Source organism: Orbicella franksi, chromosome 1 (assembly GCF_964199315.1).
Source record: "Orbicella franksi chromosome 1, jaOrbFran1.1, whole genome shotgun sequence".
NCBI lineage: Eukaryota > Metazoa > Cnidaria > Anthozoa > Scleractinia > Merulinidae > Orbicella > Orbicella franksi.
Window position 1 is genome coordinate 6305926 of NC_138145.1, and position 17636 is coordinate 6323561.

Genomic DNA, 17636 nt, shown 5'->3' on the forward strand with positions numbered 1-17636 from the left:
TTCATTTAAAATGTCTTTTTCAATTCCTTTAAATTATATCTTTTACTTTCTAACCGCTAAAGAACACCACAGCCCTGAGGATTTAACTAAAAATGAATTCTAATTAACTCCGACTACTCGCGATCATCTGGCTTGCCAAGGCTAGCCTCCATACTTCCGCTTAAGCTGAAAGGAAAGTTTCCCAATCTGGGCGTCAATAATTTTACTTCGACTGAAATGTGATTCGGAACATGGCGGCCATTAGCACGATACACATTGTTGTTCTTTCCTGTCTCCTTCTGTCGTCTGTAAGAGGTAAGAAGTACCAACTAAATTAATGGGAAAATTCTACTGTCATTCCGCGGTTGATAAATGAGTCATAACGACCTGAGGGCAGAAATATCAAGATATAACATTCCTTTGACTACTTGCTGAAGCAGACGCCACTCCTTGGAAACTGAAAAACCCTAAATAATAAGTGGAAGACAAAACAGTTTGTAAGTGATTGTAAGCCACAGAAACAGTTGATCGTACAGAGACCTACAGGACACTAGAATGAACACGAACTTGGTTGTTGCCATCAAACGAAGGTCAATGCATGCGTCTCTCTGTGAAATATATAATTTGCAAGACTAATTTAGAGCAAAGTGAAAGGAAAAATAACGTTGGAAACAAGGCATTGGCTAAACGGAACTCAATCAGTGCCAGGCATAATATAATTTTCGACCTTTTTAAATTCTTATTGGCCTCGAATTTCGTAGCACAGCAGTGTGGTTTGTGGCAGTTTTCCCGTGAGTCGATCGCGTTGTTTATATAAGCCCCGGTGAGGGTGAGGGCTGGGGAAAGAAGGAAGTACACTGTGTCAAGAGATGGTGATCTAGATCACAGTCTCTTGACTCTGTATGTTACACTGACAGGATACTACACAGACCACTGAGAGTTAAAATCGTGCTTTGGTAGTATACTAAGAGACTTATTTTCAGCCAAAATTTGCTAAATAACCGGTAAACTACCGCTTTATAAGTCCCCCCCCCCCCCACCCCCTTCCCCTGGTCATTGGCCCAGCTGCCTGTAAACCGAAACAAACCCGCTCTCTAGCTTTCCTTGTTTTGAATGCTATAATGTTTTACAGCTTAATTAACAGTATATGTGAAAACATTTTTGGTCAACATGTGCAGCTATAGCTTGTTTCGAAACGGTTTTTTATTCCGGTTATAAGCCCATCGAAAAGCCCTTACGAAGTTGGATAAGCCCAATGCTTATAAGCGGTAGTCTAAGTTAGTTTAATTGTGTAGCTAAGGTTTAATTTTGCGTATGTGTAGGGTAGGGTATGTTTCGTACATTCCAATAAATTGAGCCACGATAGACATAAACTAATTTGCCACAGTGTGTGCTACAGTATTTAACTCTAGTTCGGACACACCTATCCACTTACAATACAAAAATACACTGTACACTGTTATTTCTCAAGGGTAAAAATACTTACTCTGCGTCCCCAGAAATGAATTGTGGTGCCTTCGAAATGTTTTCTCTATTAGTTTTCGCCGAACATGGCTATCACGGTCATATTTAAATCCTACCTCCGGGTGCAAATTATGCGATTGGAATAGTCCGCCATATTGGAATAGCCGACAATTTACGAAAATAGTCCAGTTTCGAGTCCACCATGATCGCTGAATAAAAGCACTGGGAACGTATTTGCACAGGGTTAGCCTCGACCTAAAAAATATTCACAAATACCGGTGGGAACAGTGCCACAAATTTGAAAATTAAACAATACACAGAGCTGTAAACAGGTCATCTTCTCGCTGGAATTTGTGAATATTTAACTTTAGATCGAAGCTAATCCTGTACAAATGCGTTCTCAGTGCTTTTAATTAGCGGTCATGGCGAACTCGAAACTGGACTATTGCTTGACTCGGAAACTCGCTCCCAGGACTTCTCCGTTGCCCTTCTGGGCCGTGCCTACCCCTCATTACTCCCGTTCTAAACAGAAAATTACCTGAAACTCTTACACAATAACTGGCGCCAAGTAAATGTAGAAACACAGCAGGAAATAGAACATTACTTTTAGCCCTTCCAGAGACAATAAAAGCAAAATTAATGTAATTAGTAAAACAAGAGGTAAAGAAACAATGTAAAATTTATTGACGCTTTTAGGGTAATATGGCTAAAGTCATTTTTCTTACATAGTTATACTGATTCGTGGTCCCATATCACGCCTTGCAGGGGATGTTTGCGGAGACCCGCCAAAAATTAACAACGGTAAAGTACAGACTGAGTCGAAAACGGGCAACGTCACGGCTTTTTACACCTGTGACAAAGGGTTTGTCAAAGTTGGTGAAGAAAAAATTGCTTGTCTTTCATCTGGTAAATGGAAGAAAGCCACGATCAAATGTGGTAGGTAGCAACACAGCTTGTGGCGTATTTCAAGTGGTAAACAATACTTTTTTTTTTCCACAACGTTGTCCAAATACTTCATTGAGGTGAACAGCGGCTTTTGTTCCTTTTTGTGAGCCAATAGTGTTTTCGTGGTTCCTTATGTATTAGCCTTACCTTATAGGGAACTCGCCGCCTGCCTATTTGTCACAGGGATGGAGAGATACATCGTTTGGACATATTGACATATGTTCTATTGCTTCGTAAGGATTTTTTTCTATTATCATTTCACTTAGTTGCAGTCTGTCCTTTACCACCCATTCCACCACATGCGTTCATTAAAAGGCCAAGATCACAATATCTCGAGGGAGACTGGGTATTCTACGCCTGTAGACCAGGATATCGACCTCTGGATGGATTGGTCTTTAATCGGTGCTTACGAGGAACGTGGAAGAAAGTGACATTCAAGTGTGTTGGTAAGCGTGTGCACTAAATATGTCCACTTGAGAGTACCCAGAATTTTATCTCCCTGGCAGTAGTGCACCATCTAGGCAACCCAGCAGCGGTTTAAGTTAGCAAGTAATCCTATATAATTCTCATTCTTAAATCTTAAACCTATAGTAAACAAGCAAACTCAAGCCCCTCTCCGTGTTTTGACAGGGATGGGGGTTGATTGAGATGCCTTCGGGTTTTCGTTGACATTAAAACTGTCCACGTAATGAGCTGCTTTTGTTGATCATGAAGAGACGTCCGCTATCTTGGATCCGCCATCTTGAATTCGACAATTTTTGATTTCACCATTTTTTCACAAGTCAGAAAATAAGTAAACGAAATTGGTGGGAAATTGATCCAAAATGATAACAGAATTTAAATAGGTACTTATTTTGCAATGCTACTCAAGCGGATAATCCTCGTTCTAAAGTTCTGATAAAAAACCTTTAGAGGGTTGAACTGGCATCCATCTCCACCCCTTTTGTACACCGCAAGGTTAATCGAAACATGCTACACTGTTATCTTCTTCCATAACATTTAATACTCCCTCCTTAACTTCATTCGTTTCCTTTCTTTCTTGTCTAAATATTCCAAGGATATCGCAGTTTTCTAAAAAGAATTAACCATAACTTTTAAGGAGACTTGATTCCCCTGCACCTAACAGCTCGATTGTAAGGACCGGCGTTTAAATGTTTTGAGTCACTCGAACTAGCTGATATCTCTTTCTAGTGTCCAAGGAATGCAAAAGGCCAGAGGATCCCAAAAATGGTGAAAAATTCGGTAGTGATTTCTCTGTTGGCAAAAGAGTGAGGTATACCTGTGATACTGGCTTTGTTCTTCAAGGAGCTTCAGAAATCAAATGTTTGAATAATCGAACGTGGAGTGGCGGAGCGCCATCTTGCAAAGGTAAACACAAGATCCACGGCTCTGCACAGACGTGCACACACACACACACACTTTACTTCTCCAATTCATTAATAATTCACCACATTTCCAAACACCTCGAGGTTAGCCAAAAATATTTTCCTACGTGTCGTATTTTCAAATCTATTCTCGGTTTTTGGAAATGTGGTAAAACATGGTCTTTCTTGTTTGATATATTACATATAGGGAGCTTTCAGCAGCATGTTTGCAAATAAATGCCAAAACTCCTTCGAGGATTTTTTCTGCTCTACTCCTTTATTTCGAATGCTAATGGAAAGATCGTGATGGTTGGTCAATTTCTCCCCGCCCCGATTCTCCCGTCGATTTGCTAGAGATGAAGGCTTAGGGATCACGCTTTGTTTCAAAGAAGCGATGAATGATAGCTAAGTTTAAATGATGTCATTATTCTCTACGCAAGTGGTAGTTATTCCCTTTGTTAGTTGTTGACTGTGGAAGCCTACCAGATCCTGTCCATGGAAGGAAAATCAAGGAAACGAAAACTACGTTTGGAGGCAGAGCTGATTTCATTTGTAAGAAGAGAGGGTATTCTTTGATCGGGAAGAAGAGCCGATTATGTCAAGCTAGCGGTGCATGGAGCGGCAAGCCAGTGGTTTGTAAAGGTGTATAATTAAAGCTAATTAACACGTTTTTTTGGTAAGGACATAGTTAGTTCCCTCTGGTAACTATGGTTAGGGTGGTTGTGATTATGTTCAATACAAATTATGTTAAGAACGAGTAGTGCACGAAGAATCTCTGATAATTTCCGGTGTTAGTTAGTTTGTTTAGTCAACTGTTTGTTGATAATTTTCCGCCGATTTTTCTTTCTTTCTTTCTTTTTTTTTATCTTGATTGCAGGGACTGTTGATGTTGTTCGTTTCATCGTTATTGTTTATTATTATTATTATTATTATTATTATTATTATTATTATTATTATGATGAAAGATTCGCACAGCTATTGATGATATTGAAGCTGGTTTCGTCATTGGCTCCGGGCAACAACAAGTTGCCTAAGGAAGCCAAGAAACACCCCTTGTTTGCTTTTTCTCTTCTTTCTACATCTCCAGCACCTTTCTAAGAATTCTTGCCGACCCCAACAATGCACATCTCTGGATCAGTCCAACAGGAATGCCCACCTCAATGGCTCTCAGATTATTATTATTATTATTATTATTATTATTATTATTATTATTATCATTATTATTATTATCATTATTATTATTATTATTACTATTATTATTATTATTGGGAATGTAGTGATCTTGTCCCTCAAGCAAAACAGGCGGAGAATGTAAGTTGTGGCCAAAAGTTTATTTTACAAAACAAAGCCTAGTTCAAACAAAATTCTTCAAACGCCAGTTTAGCGTCATCCATCATTCATATCATTTTTGTACATGGCTACTTCTCTTAGTAGCTGTATATAGATATTCTTAGTCACTAAATATTCCTTTCTGCTGATTCCATGTGTAGCCCCTTGTGGTGATCCTGGGAAACCAGTTGGTGGACGACGAATTGGAAAGAGCTTCAGGCATGGAAAAAAAGTGAGATTCAGCTGTATGGAATCTCTGAAGATTCAAGGACCAAAAAGAATTATTTGTTTTGATGGAGTTTGGAGTGACAAGAAACCTATGTGCCTGCCCCCTTCGCAAGTAAAAGGTAAACGAACGTTTCCAATTTGAATGTATGAAAGATCGAAAATATATATCCCACAAGCGCATTAAATTCTTGTTTCTTACTTGGCCCTCTCCTTTCTTGAAACTTAGGTCTGCATCCAGGCCAAATAGTCCATCAGGCCAGCGCTCATTTGACTTGTCTCTTTGATCTTAACATGAGTAAGAAGTACTGAAGAAACCCTTATTTTTAGATTATTCAGAGTGCGGTATGCGGAGTAAAATTCGCCTTTCTCGAATGGTTGGTGGTGTTCCAAGTACTCATGGAATGTGGCCCTGGCAAGCTGGACTGTATAGACTTGATCAAAAGACCGGTGAGATTAATTAAATGTGTTTCTCATAATCAAATAGAAATGAAGGCATTTTAAAGTACTCGAACTTTAAATATATAATCCCAACCTCCTCTCTCTTGGATCGTAAGGATTACACAAAACATCTGAACGCATACAAGTGTATAAAAGTGTTCGCTTTCTTTCGCTGATTCTAACTCCGTTCTCAGCCAATTAATGCAACGTAGTTCAGTTATCAAAACCCTTTTAGAATCGATGCAAAAAAATGGTCTAGAAGCGAACTTGCCATGAGAGATTACCTTCTTATTTAATATTTACTGTGAAAATGTAGAAACCTCTGCCTCTCCCATAAATCACCGACGGAGCGAGACTAGCAAGAAACAAAAAACAAAATTTTCCCGGATTATTTTTCCCATCCTCGATCTGCATGGCAGGCTAGTAGACTGCTCGGAGGACATTGCCCTTCAGGGATGGTTTGTTGGTCTGTTATTGTTGTTATTCTTTTTCATGTGTCACGTCCAGGCGAAAAACAGTTTCTTTGTGGTGCAGCGCTGATTGAGCGACAGTGGATTATCACTGCAGCACACTGCTTTATGTACAGACACACAGAAGATCAAGTCAGACGCCCTCTTACATCTCCACCAGAAATGTAAGTCAGGTTGTTCGCTTAATAGAAAGGTTAACCACCTTCCAACTTCAGCAGAGCTATACTACTTAGCCACCTGTAGCAGTGACTAATATTGACCAATGAAGCCACAGAAAACTTCTATGGTGGAGTTGAGTTTGAAATATCTAGAACCACTATGCATGTACGTGCGTACTTTTGTGCAGCACCGTAATTGTAATTTTGAGTCCCTATTTGAGGGATGTTTTTATTTACTTATGTTTTTCTTACTCCAATTGACGATTTCAATAGAGAAGTGTTAAAATAACGTGCAGTGAAAGGAGAGGGGAAAGGGCAAAATGTAGTGAACTAATTACAGTGTATATGCCCTTTAATTAGATACGTTCATATTAGGATAAAAATAAAATTAGTATAAGAGAGGAAAGAGTAAACAAGAAGTAAATAAATAGTCTATGTAAATGGGTTATTTATTCTTATATTTTAGTGTTCTTTGTTATGCTGTCTTCTTCAGGTATAAGATCATGGTTGGCGACAGTATGCGCGACATAGAAGAGGACTCAGAGCGTACATTCTTCGCGACTAAAATAATAATGCACCCTGGATACCATGACCACTTCAAAGAGAATGACATTGCTTTGGTCAAGTTATCCACCAAAGCGACACTTACACGGAATGTAAGGAAAGTTTGTCTCCCAGAGTCGGCCAACAGCTCGACACGTTGCGATAGCGTAACCCCTGGAAGTCAAGGGTTTGTTGGAGGCTGGGGAGCGACACAAGTGTTAAGCCCAGGAGAGACCGTAAACTCTGAAAACTCGTCATCTACGGTGTTAAAGTACGCTAAGTTCAAAATTCAGGACGCAGAGCTGTGCCGCAACTCTACTGACTACCACTTTAACGAGTCTCTAAATTTCTGCGCGGGAGGCGATAAACATGGCGTCGGTCCATGTACGGGCGACAGTGGAGGTCCATTCGTCATGAATATGTTCCAGGGCGGCGCATGGAAATGGGTTGCTGTAGGCCTCGTTAGCTGGGGGGAGGGGTGTGGCATCCAAGGTCGATATACATTTTACACTAAGCTAGCAACTTATGTAGACTGGATTAACAAGCACACCAGGAGATGAGATCAACGTAAAACTAAATAAAATTGATAATAATAACATAAAAATGAAAGCGTCAAGAAGTGGATCACGCACTTTGCCATACCATTTGATATTAAGTGAGAACGCGATGTAAAGCAAAATATCAAGTCATGAAGTCAGGGAAACTTAGTAAGGTTTCATGGCTAATTGAAACTTTCCTCCAGGTAAAAGGCATTAACAAAAGTGAATGCTCTTAAACAAAAGAAGTCATATTAATTCCCCATGAGGCAACAAAAGAAAGAAAAAACAGTGGTCAGATGGCAAAGTTACATAATGGCGCGATAGTGACTCGTCTTTTACACAACTTTCTTCTCTTGTGTATTATCCTAGACAAAAGAGGCTGTTGTTAACTGACAAAAAATCTTTTATTAACTGACAAAAACAAAACAAAAATGCAACATATCCTGATCAGCCAAGTTTTTACAAACAAAAGAGTTCTATCGACGTTGAGTAAAGAATATAGTTACATTGCTCTCGCTCTTTTAACTGACCTAATTTAAAGACAAAAGAAAATATATAAATTAACGTCTACTATTAAAGGTATAGCAGAAGCATCATTATATTCCTTGCTTTATTTGTCCGCTAACAAATCCACACATTTGTGCCTAAACGACGATGACCATTACATTAACGTTATAAATTGGCAAATCGATAATACAAAGCAGCCAGAATGGCTACAACGTAAAAAATAAAACAACAACGAAAAGGTTATCGCCTCGCAAACCTGCTCTGTTTTGCGCATAGAAAGCATATGCCTGTGTGTTAATCTCCTTGAGGATAACATCGCAGCATATTTGTACCATATCAAGTTTATTTGAGAAATGATAACTCGTCGTAGTTTTTGATGGAAATAAAAAAAGGTGCAATGATGGTGGACTGAAGTTGGCCCTAAGAAACGTGCGTCGCATGAAGCAACCCCTTACCTAAAACACAAAACTCATCAAAATGAGCCATCACTGAAACTTTTAAATATATATATAAAAAATAAAGACACAATAGGATCAATGCTGGAAAAAAAAAAAAAAAGATTTTCAAACCACGCTCGTACGTTCGCCGTCTTCTATAGTTGAGGGGGTGGGGGGGAGGAGGGACTTCAAGCAAGGACGACTGCGATCCCAGCGACGATGCCTAGTAAAAAATAGATTGATATCTTAACTTCGAACGTAACTATCTGAATCTGGTCAGTACGCCAATCGATCTGACAACTTGCCCAAACTAAATATGTAATGCCAGCGATCAATTCCAAAAAAGAATAGAAAAAGTTTGCCGTCGTGGCCTACGTTCTCCAAAATACGCAGAACTTGGTCATTTCACGATGCTAAGGAGTTTAAGGAACCAGGACACGACGCCGAGGACATCGCCGATTATGTACCAATGTACCAAGAATTATAACGCACATACACAGCCATTGTTCTGCTCGTTAAACATTTTGTTTAGCGATGTTCCCGTTGCTGTCGTGGTTTTCTTAAACTCCCGGTTGTTTTGCAGAGGAAGCTACGAGATGCACAAAGATTTATAACGCACGTGCATAGCCAATGTTCTGCTTAGTAAACCTTTTGTTTAGTGACATGTTCGTTGCCGTTGCCGTCGTGGTTGGCTTAAGTTCCCTAAATGTCGTCAGTTTCCGGAAATTAAGTTTTTGATACCATGCAACTCCTAGATAGAAAAAAAAAAAAACGAAAAAAAGAAACTTCACAGCAGATTATCAAACACAGCTAGGCAAAGGGAATCTTAAAACCAGTGTCTAGGACTCGGGTAACTAACTTCTTGTGTTGTTAATTTGAAGAGACAAAGAGACACTAGTTTCGTCGACATAGTAACCGTTGTGAGGCGTTAATATTTAGACCTTAAGGAAGACGTTTACAGTGAAGAGGTAATATGCTATAAGAACCCATAGAGCGGTGCCGGTCATGCTCATAGCTAACTTCTCTCCATGTGAGCCGTATTCATCCATCTCCCAGCTGAAGGGAAAGTGTCTCCACAGAATGCCATGGCCCACGTACAGAAGAATGGAATTCATACCTAGGACGACAATTCATATACACCATCAAATTCGCGTCGACTGGTATCTAGGCCCCTTGGTTGACTTCCTACAGCTTTTATCGAAGCTGTTGCAAAATTAAACGGCGAAGAGGGTATTTCGACTTTGCATGTATGCACACAAATCAGTTACATAGCCCAGCTCAAAGGGACCCGATCCCTAAGGAAAAACACCAAATTCAAATCTTGTACTAGCTTAGATTCCCGGCTCAGTTTCGAGTTAACAGAGACCTTTAGATCCACCACGTTCACCGCAAACGTCTAAATGCGGTTTGAGGTTGGACGTTCGCCGTTAGCCGTTCGCCGTTCGCCGTTCGCCGTTCGCCGTTCGGACGTTGGTCAATTTAGACTGGAGTAAGCTGGAGCGAATATAAATCATCCTGTCAATGAATTTGAAATTGTCAAAGTTACGTCAAAAAGAAAAAAAGCACACACACACTATGCAGTTTCTAGCACGTGCAGCTTTCCAAGGAAATACAGCATGGTAAAACACACATTCAACTTAAGCCGCCGTCATATTGGATCTTCACTTAGGATCTGTAAGTTTCTACGAACAACAACAAAAGGCTAGGTAATTGCTTATTTGCCTAAAAATTATAACCAATTTGTGGAAAAAGTGTTACTTTATTCGATTTTCGCGTTTGTACGTGGTATAAGATAAAATTCAGAGGTAAATGACTTACGTGAAAACCCACCTATTGACGTTCAAAACGAGTCGAAAACCTCAAATGTGACGTCTGGCTCTGAGCACGTGACCGCTAGCCGTTTGTCGTTTGCAGTAAACGCGGATCTAAAAGTCATGGTCGCCCTAAAGAGCGCTACTCGCTCAAGTTGTTTAAAAAGAGCGAAAAACGAGCTGGTATGAGACGAGCCAGTGAAAGAAACGAGCCTGAAGTCTGTTCTGCAGCTAGCTCCTTTCGTAAGCCCGCTTCTCTCATGCACCGGCTTGTAACCTCTAGTTTGGTCAACGGAGTCACGTCCAGGCCTAACACTGAGCTGAATGGCGCTCAGCTATACTTACGATTGACGGCTGAGTTCAGGGTCTCACATCTACAGTACTAATCCTGAATTCTTACCTGGGTAGAAAAAAGGTGCACCATTCCACCAGTCCAGGACATCCGTCAAGAGATAGCAAATGGCAAACAGGAAGAAAGAAGAAGCTCCCGTGGCAAAGATGAATGACACTGACCTAAAAAGAAAATTCATTATTTGGAAACTGTTAATCAACAATCCGTTATTATCAGCCATATCCCGGCTAACAAAATCATTTCGTCACCAAAAACTGTTGGAAGGAAAAGATAGTTTTCTCTTCAGTTTAAACTCTTCTAAGCATAATTTAACGGCCCGCTAAAAAAAAAAAAGAAATACCAATCATACTCATATTTGACTGAATAATGGCTAATCATTTAAGTCCCTCTTTTTAACTTACTCAGCTCGATTCTTCACCAAGTAATCTACTTGCGGCTTCGTCGCTTGCGTTCACGGCTTCGCGACCAAAACAAAAGCACTCGCGCGCGAAAACCCGCCAGCTGCGCAAGTTAGTGTGCGAGCGAACTACGATCAATTTTGGTCTAAATTCTGACTGCATGACAAAGCAGCGCAAGATCTCCTTCGTGCTGTGCGCGAAGCAAGCTCCTTGAAGTGCGTGTGCCTGATAGCGTCGTAACGCAATTTAGTAGTGTAAATAACGTAATGATAATTAATTAACCATTAAAATGAATCTTTATTCAAGAAAAATTATGTTGACCTCTATAATGCGCCCATACTGTACCGTTCTTACCACAAATTTTTGTTGATTGGTATGATGCCTTCATTCTTGGTTGCTCCGCACAAGCCAACTGCGATCGCAGTCTAAAGTATTCAAGAACACAAAAAGAGATTTTAATTCAATATGTTGTTTAGCGTTGGCTTTTTCTTTAATCCCAAAGTATATAGATGATCGATTACCCTTACCATTAAAACTGCCCAGATAATCCATCTTATGAGCCTGGGCTTGTGCTTAGAATGTATTGTCAAAATGTGACCAGCCTGGAGAATACAAGGAAAGATAAACTCATGATCCTCTTTCGAGGCCTAGTCTGAGCTGCCACTAACGATACAACATTTAGGAAATAACACACTGGCTGTGGGTAAAATTTGGGTGGTAGGGAAGGACGACTGGGGAGTAGGGGCCCAGGAAGGGGGCCCTCCTGGGCGAGAACAGATCGGGTGGTACCGGGGGTAGCCACCCTGGAATAAAAGTTCCAGACCTGCCTCCAGGGGTGAGGCCCATATCCCACAGTCCCGCGGGACTGAGGGAACCAGGAGGGGGAGCCCCTCCTGGGGGGAGTACAGATCAGGTGGTACCGGGGGTAGCCACCTTGGAATAGGTAATTTCTCCGGACCTGTCTCCAGTGGACTAGAGCCTTACTGTGGGGTAAAGTGCAGCTAATGGGTGCACTTCCCTGCCACCGTTCTTTATTAACAAACAACAGAAAGTCACCAAAATACAAAGTCTCTGTTCATTGCACCCTGAATGTCGAGGTCTAAGGCTTGCTAAGAGACAGATAGCCGTAGCCTATAACCATTAATGGTATAATTTTTTTTCTTTTATAAACAAATGATATCTATAAGTATATACGGATATATGTTTTTCTAAAAGTAACGGAATAGTAATGTTCAGTATCTATCCACGACGTTCTGAATTGTAGTGTCAAAGCTTGCCCCCTTTTTTGTGCGTGTGTGTGTGTGTCAACCTCGTTCCCAGGGTCTCTCATCTTACCGCCCCCTGGAGCGAGCGAAGAGAGACCCTGGTTGGGTCTGGTCACGTGCCACTTTGACAGTTAAGAACATCAGGGAGGGGTCCTCTGTAATCAGCAATTCGTCGCGTTGAGCTTTGTCGAATTCGAAGTATCGCGCTGCGACTGCCATTACCCGCGGCGTTTATTAATACTTAGCTTTCACGCTGAAACTTCGAATAATATCTATTCCAACGTTTACCTAAAGGTTAAGCAAGTCTGTCTCGAGGCAATTTAGTGGTCTTGATTTTCAGTGTTGCCGTCTTACCCACTGGATTTATGGAAAGTCAGTCATTTCAACTGTGGACGTGGAGCAGCACAATTTCATCCCGGAGTAATTGTTGTTTCTTCTTTGAATGCACTTGATCAAATTGATGTTCAAGGGATATTTTAATCTTTGTCCCTGGAGAGCCAATATTTAGAGCCTTAAAACATATCTTGCAATAGAAACGAACCTAAACAAAGTATAAGCACGGCATGGCAAATTTATACAGAGGTGTCACTCTGAGTTTACAGCGGAAACCATGCAGACCTACGATCTCTAAAAATATGCTGTAACACAATCAAACGACTCCACTCTACTTATAATTTCCATTTCTTTTAATAACACAGCATAAAAAGTGCCCCTCAGAAACACGCGTGAAGTAAAGAAAGGTCGAAAGATCGAAAATTAAATGACAATGTGCACAATTGTCACGAACCGTTGGAGTCACGTACACTAATTTATTAACGACACAATAAAAATTATATTTGTCTTTTTCTTCTTCTAGCCTCCTTTCGGTCGAAGATAAATCCAGTTTATCAGCAACGACGGCGAAATGCATACCGCGACGAGTTCGTTGTATTATCCTTCGCGCTCTGCAAAGTTCGGGGCGCCGACGGCGCGGTGAAACTTCAATAGATCTTTTCAACCTTTGACGCTCCTTTCGAAGTGACCTTAGCTTTCAGTGATCAATCAAAAGGCCCTGAATTCTCTAGAATTATTTAATCGCCGTTCACAAGACCTACACTTCATTCTGAGGTAAAGCTGAGTCAAAGATCTTCCATACACAGCCTCGGTCACGGTGTGTAATTCTCCATTCGCCTTCTTGAAGAGATTTTTACAATATGTAACGTCCTTCACTGAACCATACAACCTTCAGCGACTTGGATTTCCGCTATCAGATGATGGATAAGTTTTCCTCGGCGTTTGCAGAATATTACCGCCGACATTGCCGCAGAACATATCGTACTTGGTTTACTTTGGTGACAACACATCCCGCACTCCCGTGGGCTAAGTATAGACAAAATTCCTACTAGGCCGCCCATCCCTTCAATAATTTAATTGTCATCTCCCAGATTCTGGGAGACACGTGACCAGACCCAACCAGGGTCTCTCTTCGCTCGCTCCAGGGGGCGGTAAGATGAGAGACCCTGGGAACGAGGTTGTGTGTGTGTGCGTTGGGAAAGACAAAGTATTAGCCTTATTCATGGCGAACATTTCTATAGATCTAAATGATTTTGTTTATTCGCTTAAAGATAGTCCTAAAGCGTAGTATCAGGGGTTAAAATGTGTAGAGCAAGGGTTCCAGTCATGGGGAAGGGGGGGGGGGGTGGGGTGGGAGGGAAAAAGATAAATTAGTGGCGAAGGATCGGCACAAACAAGAAGACTGAATACAACGAGGAGCGTGTGCTCGACTAGAGGTCAGGGGCATGAGGTGGACACGTGAGAGACATGACTGGAACCATTGATACACTGTCTTTTACAGATGTAGATAACAGTGGCCTTATTTAGGAAATGAAAGGTTTGTTGTGATATCTAAAGGGGGTGATTGTTTTCAACTGGGAATCCCTGATGGACTTTGAGATCAGGAATTGGTGGCATGTTACTCATGTTACTGGGATTTACCTATGAGCGTGACAAGAGGTTCATAGTGTTACATGTCTCTGAAATAAAGTGTTACAATGCAGAATGTGTGTGCCTGTCCTTGAGATATTGTCTCTCAGGTCTCGTTAACATCAGTTTATGGATGCCATAAACTTAAACTTTGTAGTCAGGAGAATATCTATTAGACTCGTCAAGTCAATCAGAGTTTACTCCAAAGCACTATGTCAATTTGGGCTAACTGTAGAAATCAGTTTAGTACACATTTGTACACATACATGCATGCATGACGAAATTTGGGTTAAAATTAATCAACTTCAGAGTCTTAAAATTTCATTACTTCTCAAGAGGTTGAGGTCGTAAGTCACCATAAGAAAATATCTCGTTACACGCGATTTACCTGCACACCGAAGAAAACTAGAACGATGGAGGTGAGACATCCCAGGATTCCCTCAGGATCAAATGGAAGGACAGTCTTATAGAGATCCTGTCAGAGTATAATAAACGCAGATAGATTAATTTAGAATGCAAGTGTAACAAAATACAGCGTGCTGTCAAACAATGGTTATCACCAATAGCTACAGTGAAGCCATTCGAAAGGAAATCTCTACCTTAATTGTAGGCCACCTGTAAATATGCTTCCCCAAGGCGATTCTATCGATATAACCTGCCATTCCTCCAGTGCAGTTAAACGCTTCTGGGTAACCTTCCCCCAGGCCGCCAGGTCCCGTATAGCCCCTGAAATGAGGTAAAGGTAAAAATAAGGTAGAGGCAAAAAAAACATCATCATCATCATCATCATCATCATCATCATCATCATCATAATAATAATAATAAAATGAAAATTGAAGCGGACAGTTAAATGGAAGTTCTTCTTTTGTATATAGCGGGAAATGAAAATTAGGGTAGCCTGTATTCTTGAATGTTTTTTGACCAAAGTGGAAGAACAATGAGATACCTGTCTGTTTAGGCAGATTTGTAAAAGGAAAAGAGAAATCTTCCATAAATATAGAATATAGTGGTTGCTTTATAGCCTGATAATCAACAAGCTAATGCTTACTTTGGGCATCCAGGAACATCAACTGCAAAGGTGAGAGCAAGAAAACCAGCTAGTAGCATCAACGCAAAGATCCACTGTTTCCACAAACCATACACGTCGCGGAACACATGCCACCAGCGTCCCTAAAAATCAAACAGTACGAAACACACTAATGGACGTTATAATTACATAATATTACAGACCTTCAGCTCTACAGCCCTCTTTTATTCCGCGCTCCAACGTTTTACTGGCTTCCCCATCGTCCATTCAACAATACTATACAGTAGCTAACCTAGTTCAATTTCTGTGACGCTTTCATAACTTTGGCTCGGACATGTTCAATTACGATGCACTATCAAAAGATGTCCGATTACCCGCAATCGGTGTTACCGTCTAGAGTTGGAGTAGCAGTGTTAGTCACACTATCGGCCTTTCTTCCTATCTTGCTGCAGATAAAACGGTCAAGACTGGTTGGGAAAGGGTATGCCTTTATTGGAAGACGTGATCGCTTAAAAAGATGGTTCTCCCGTAGCATGTGGAAAGTTCGCTTTCTTTGTGTGTAGCTAAAAACCTGAATTTCGTAGAAGGAGTAAAGAGCGTTTTAAGAGAGTTAGCGGTACGCCACTTGTAGTCCGACCGCCCTGGTTTCCCTCCATGTTACCTTACGCTTCCGTTAATCATGCCGTGAGGTCTTTTTAAACTATTTTTGATTGGTTCTAATACTGCTTGCATCGTTACATTACCCATATCTCGACCATTCCTCAACATTGAGTTTAACGGACTCTGTGGAAGTTATCTAGTACATGTACCTTCTTTTCGCGGTTATTGTTCGGACTGAGGAGCAACTGCATCATGGCAACAAACAAGTAACACACTCCAAATCTCTGAAGAACACCTGGAATTCTATAGAATTCCAGATTACCGTCTGCAGAATAATTATATAAGACGTAAATAAGTCAACACTGTTAGTAAATAAGTTCTTTCTTGCCCCTTTCTTTCCTCACGAGCAATTTTCTTGGCATCTCTGCGCAGTTTTTTTCTATCTTGATTACACATTGCTTTTCTATTAACTTTGATACGATTTTTATTAGCTCGGACACGTCACACGCTGCATGTGTTGAATTCTCTGTTTCCCCCTCTGTAATGTTATTTATTATATGGCTAGCTCTGTAAGCGGGCAAGATAAATCAAATCCTGCGCTGTGATTGGCTACCCGAGCGGGAAAGATGGAGCTATCTTGCCCGCTCGGGACTACCCGCCGCGTCCCGCAAGAAAAATTTCCCCGAAAGCCATATAATAAATCTTTTATCGACCAAGCTTGTTCGGTCAAGATGGCTGGATATTGGCCTCGTTCTTTTTTTGCGAGAGAAAAAAGAACTTGGCCAATATCCAGCCATCTCGACCTCACACTTGGTCAATAACCCATACTTATCTCAGTTCTGTTCATCAACCCTTGTGATTGTAGAGGAAGCCTCATCTTTCCCAACAAATGTTCTTTCTATGGTTTGCATAAAATATTCTCTTGAAAATCAAATAGAAAACTACCTTGAATTTAGTGACATGAATGCAGTTTTCCTATCTTTGCAAGTCGACGTGCAAACCTTCAGTACATTTTGTGTGTTAACTGTACCAATTTAAAGTACACTTGGAACTAATCATGTAAGCTGTTGACTTTCGTACAATTCGCTTGACTTAAAAGGTTTCGCGCATTATTCTTTTAAGTGTTTCTCAAGGTGTTCAAATTGGCATTCCTCTTATGTTAAACTGAAACTCACAATTGCTGGTAAACAGCCCCAGTCCAAACAATATAAAGCTTCGTTTAATGATCTTGTATGCAATCTTTAGCTTGCTTGTTTTTTGGCGTCTCAAGGAGCGGAAAGATAAAGTGATAGAAACACCCATGATCCAGATAAACCTGGAATAAACAAAATCTTCATTAATCACATAAGCAAATACACTGTAAAGCAGTGAATGCTGGTAAATAGTGTTGTAATGATGTTCACTAAGAACGCTAGGGTTGTGCCCTTTTTGCAAAGCGTAATCAGTTAATGTCGCTTTTGTGCGGGGTTTCTATGGTCTACTTGAATGGTACCTAGGTCACCCAGCATAATTAATTTGTCATCGTTTTCCGGAAAAATAATCCAGCAATCGATTGCAATGCAAAGGAATATTGCCGTAAACTAACCCCCTTATTTAGAACAATTCTCCACGTTTTGTGCTTCTTCAAGTTCAGATAATAAATCATTGTTATCGTTATCGAATTCTTCAATTTGTTGTCGTTGTCGTCGTCTTCGCCGTCGATCTTGTTATGTTTCTGCTGTTGCTGCTAGTATTGTTGTCGATTTTGTCACTGTAGACCGAATGTTGTTATGTCAGTGCAAAAGCCTGTTATGTTCTTATGCCTTAGAGTATTACGTTAC

At 40.7% G+C, this 17636-nt stretch overlaps 2 protein-coding genes across 2 annotated transcripts in view; one reads left to right on the top strand and one right to left on the bottom strand.

The window, feature by feature from the left end:
* Window positions 1-208: 208 nt before the first annotated feature.
* Window positions 209-7488, top strand: LOC145465428 (vitamin K-dependent protein C-like). Its single transcript, XM_081449242.1, has 9 exons — window positions 209-294; window positions 2209-2379; window positions 2655-2834; window positions 3580-3756; window positions 4215-4394; window positions 5243-5428; window positions 5637-5756; window positions 6255-6381; window positions 6869-7488. Exons 1-9 carry the CDS (start codon window positions 231-233, stop codon window positions 7476-7478), a joined length of 1815 nt encoding a protein of 604 aa, XP_081305368.1. The 5' UTR covers window positions 209-230; the 3' UTR covers window positions 7479-7488.
* Window positions 7489-7530: 42 nt separating this feature from the next.
* The window catches only part of LOC145465331 (heparan-alpha-glucosaminide N-acetyltransferase-like), a 20838-nt gene continuing 10732 nt past the window's right edge, over window positions 7531-17636 (bottom strand). The window contains exons 12-20 of the mRNA XM_081449143.1: window positions 16992-17131; window positions 16026-16141; window positions 15238-15359; window positions 14789-14915; window positions 14578-14664; window positions 11490-11564; window positions 11317-11387; window positions 10613-10725; window positions 7531-9518 (exon numbers count right to left, since the gene is read on the bottom strand). Coding sequence (XP_081305269.1) covers window positions 9337-9518; window positions 10613-10725; window positions 11317-11387; window positions 11490-11564; window positions 14578-14664; window positions 14789-14915; window positions 15238-15359; window positions 16026-16141; window positions 16992-17131 — 1033 coding nt within the window. The 3' untranslated portion in view covers window positions 7531-9336. The remainder of the gene's footprint in view (window positions 9519-10612; window positions 10726-11316; window positions 11388-11489; window positions 11565-14577; window positions 14665-14788; window positions 14916-15237; window positions 15360-16025; window positions 16142-16991; window positions 17132-17636) is intronic.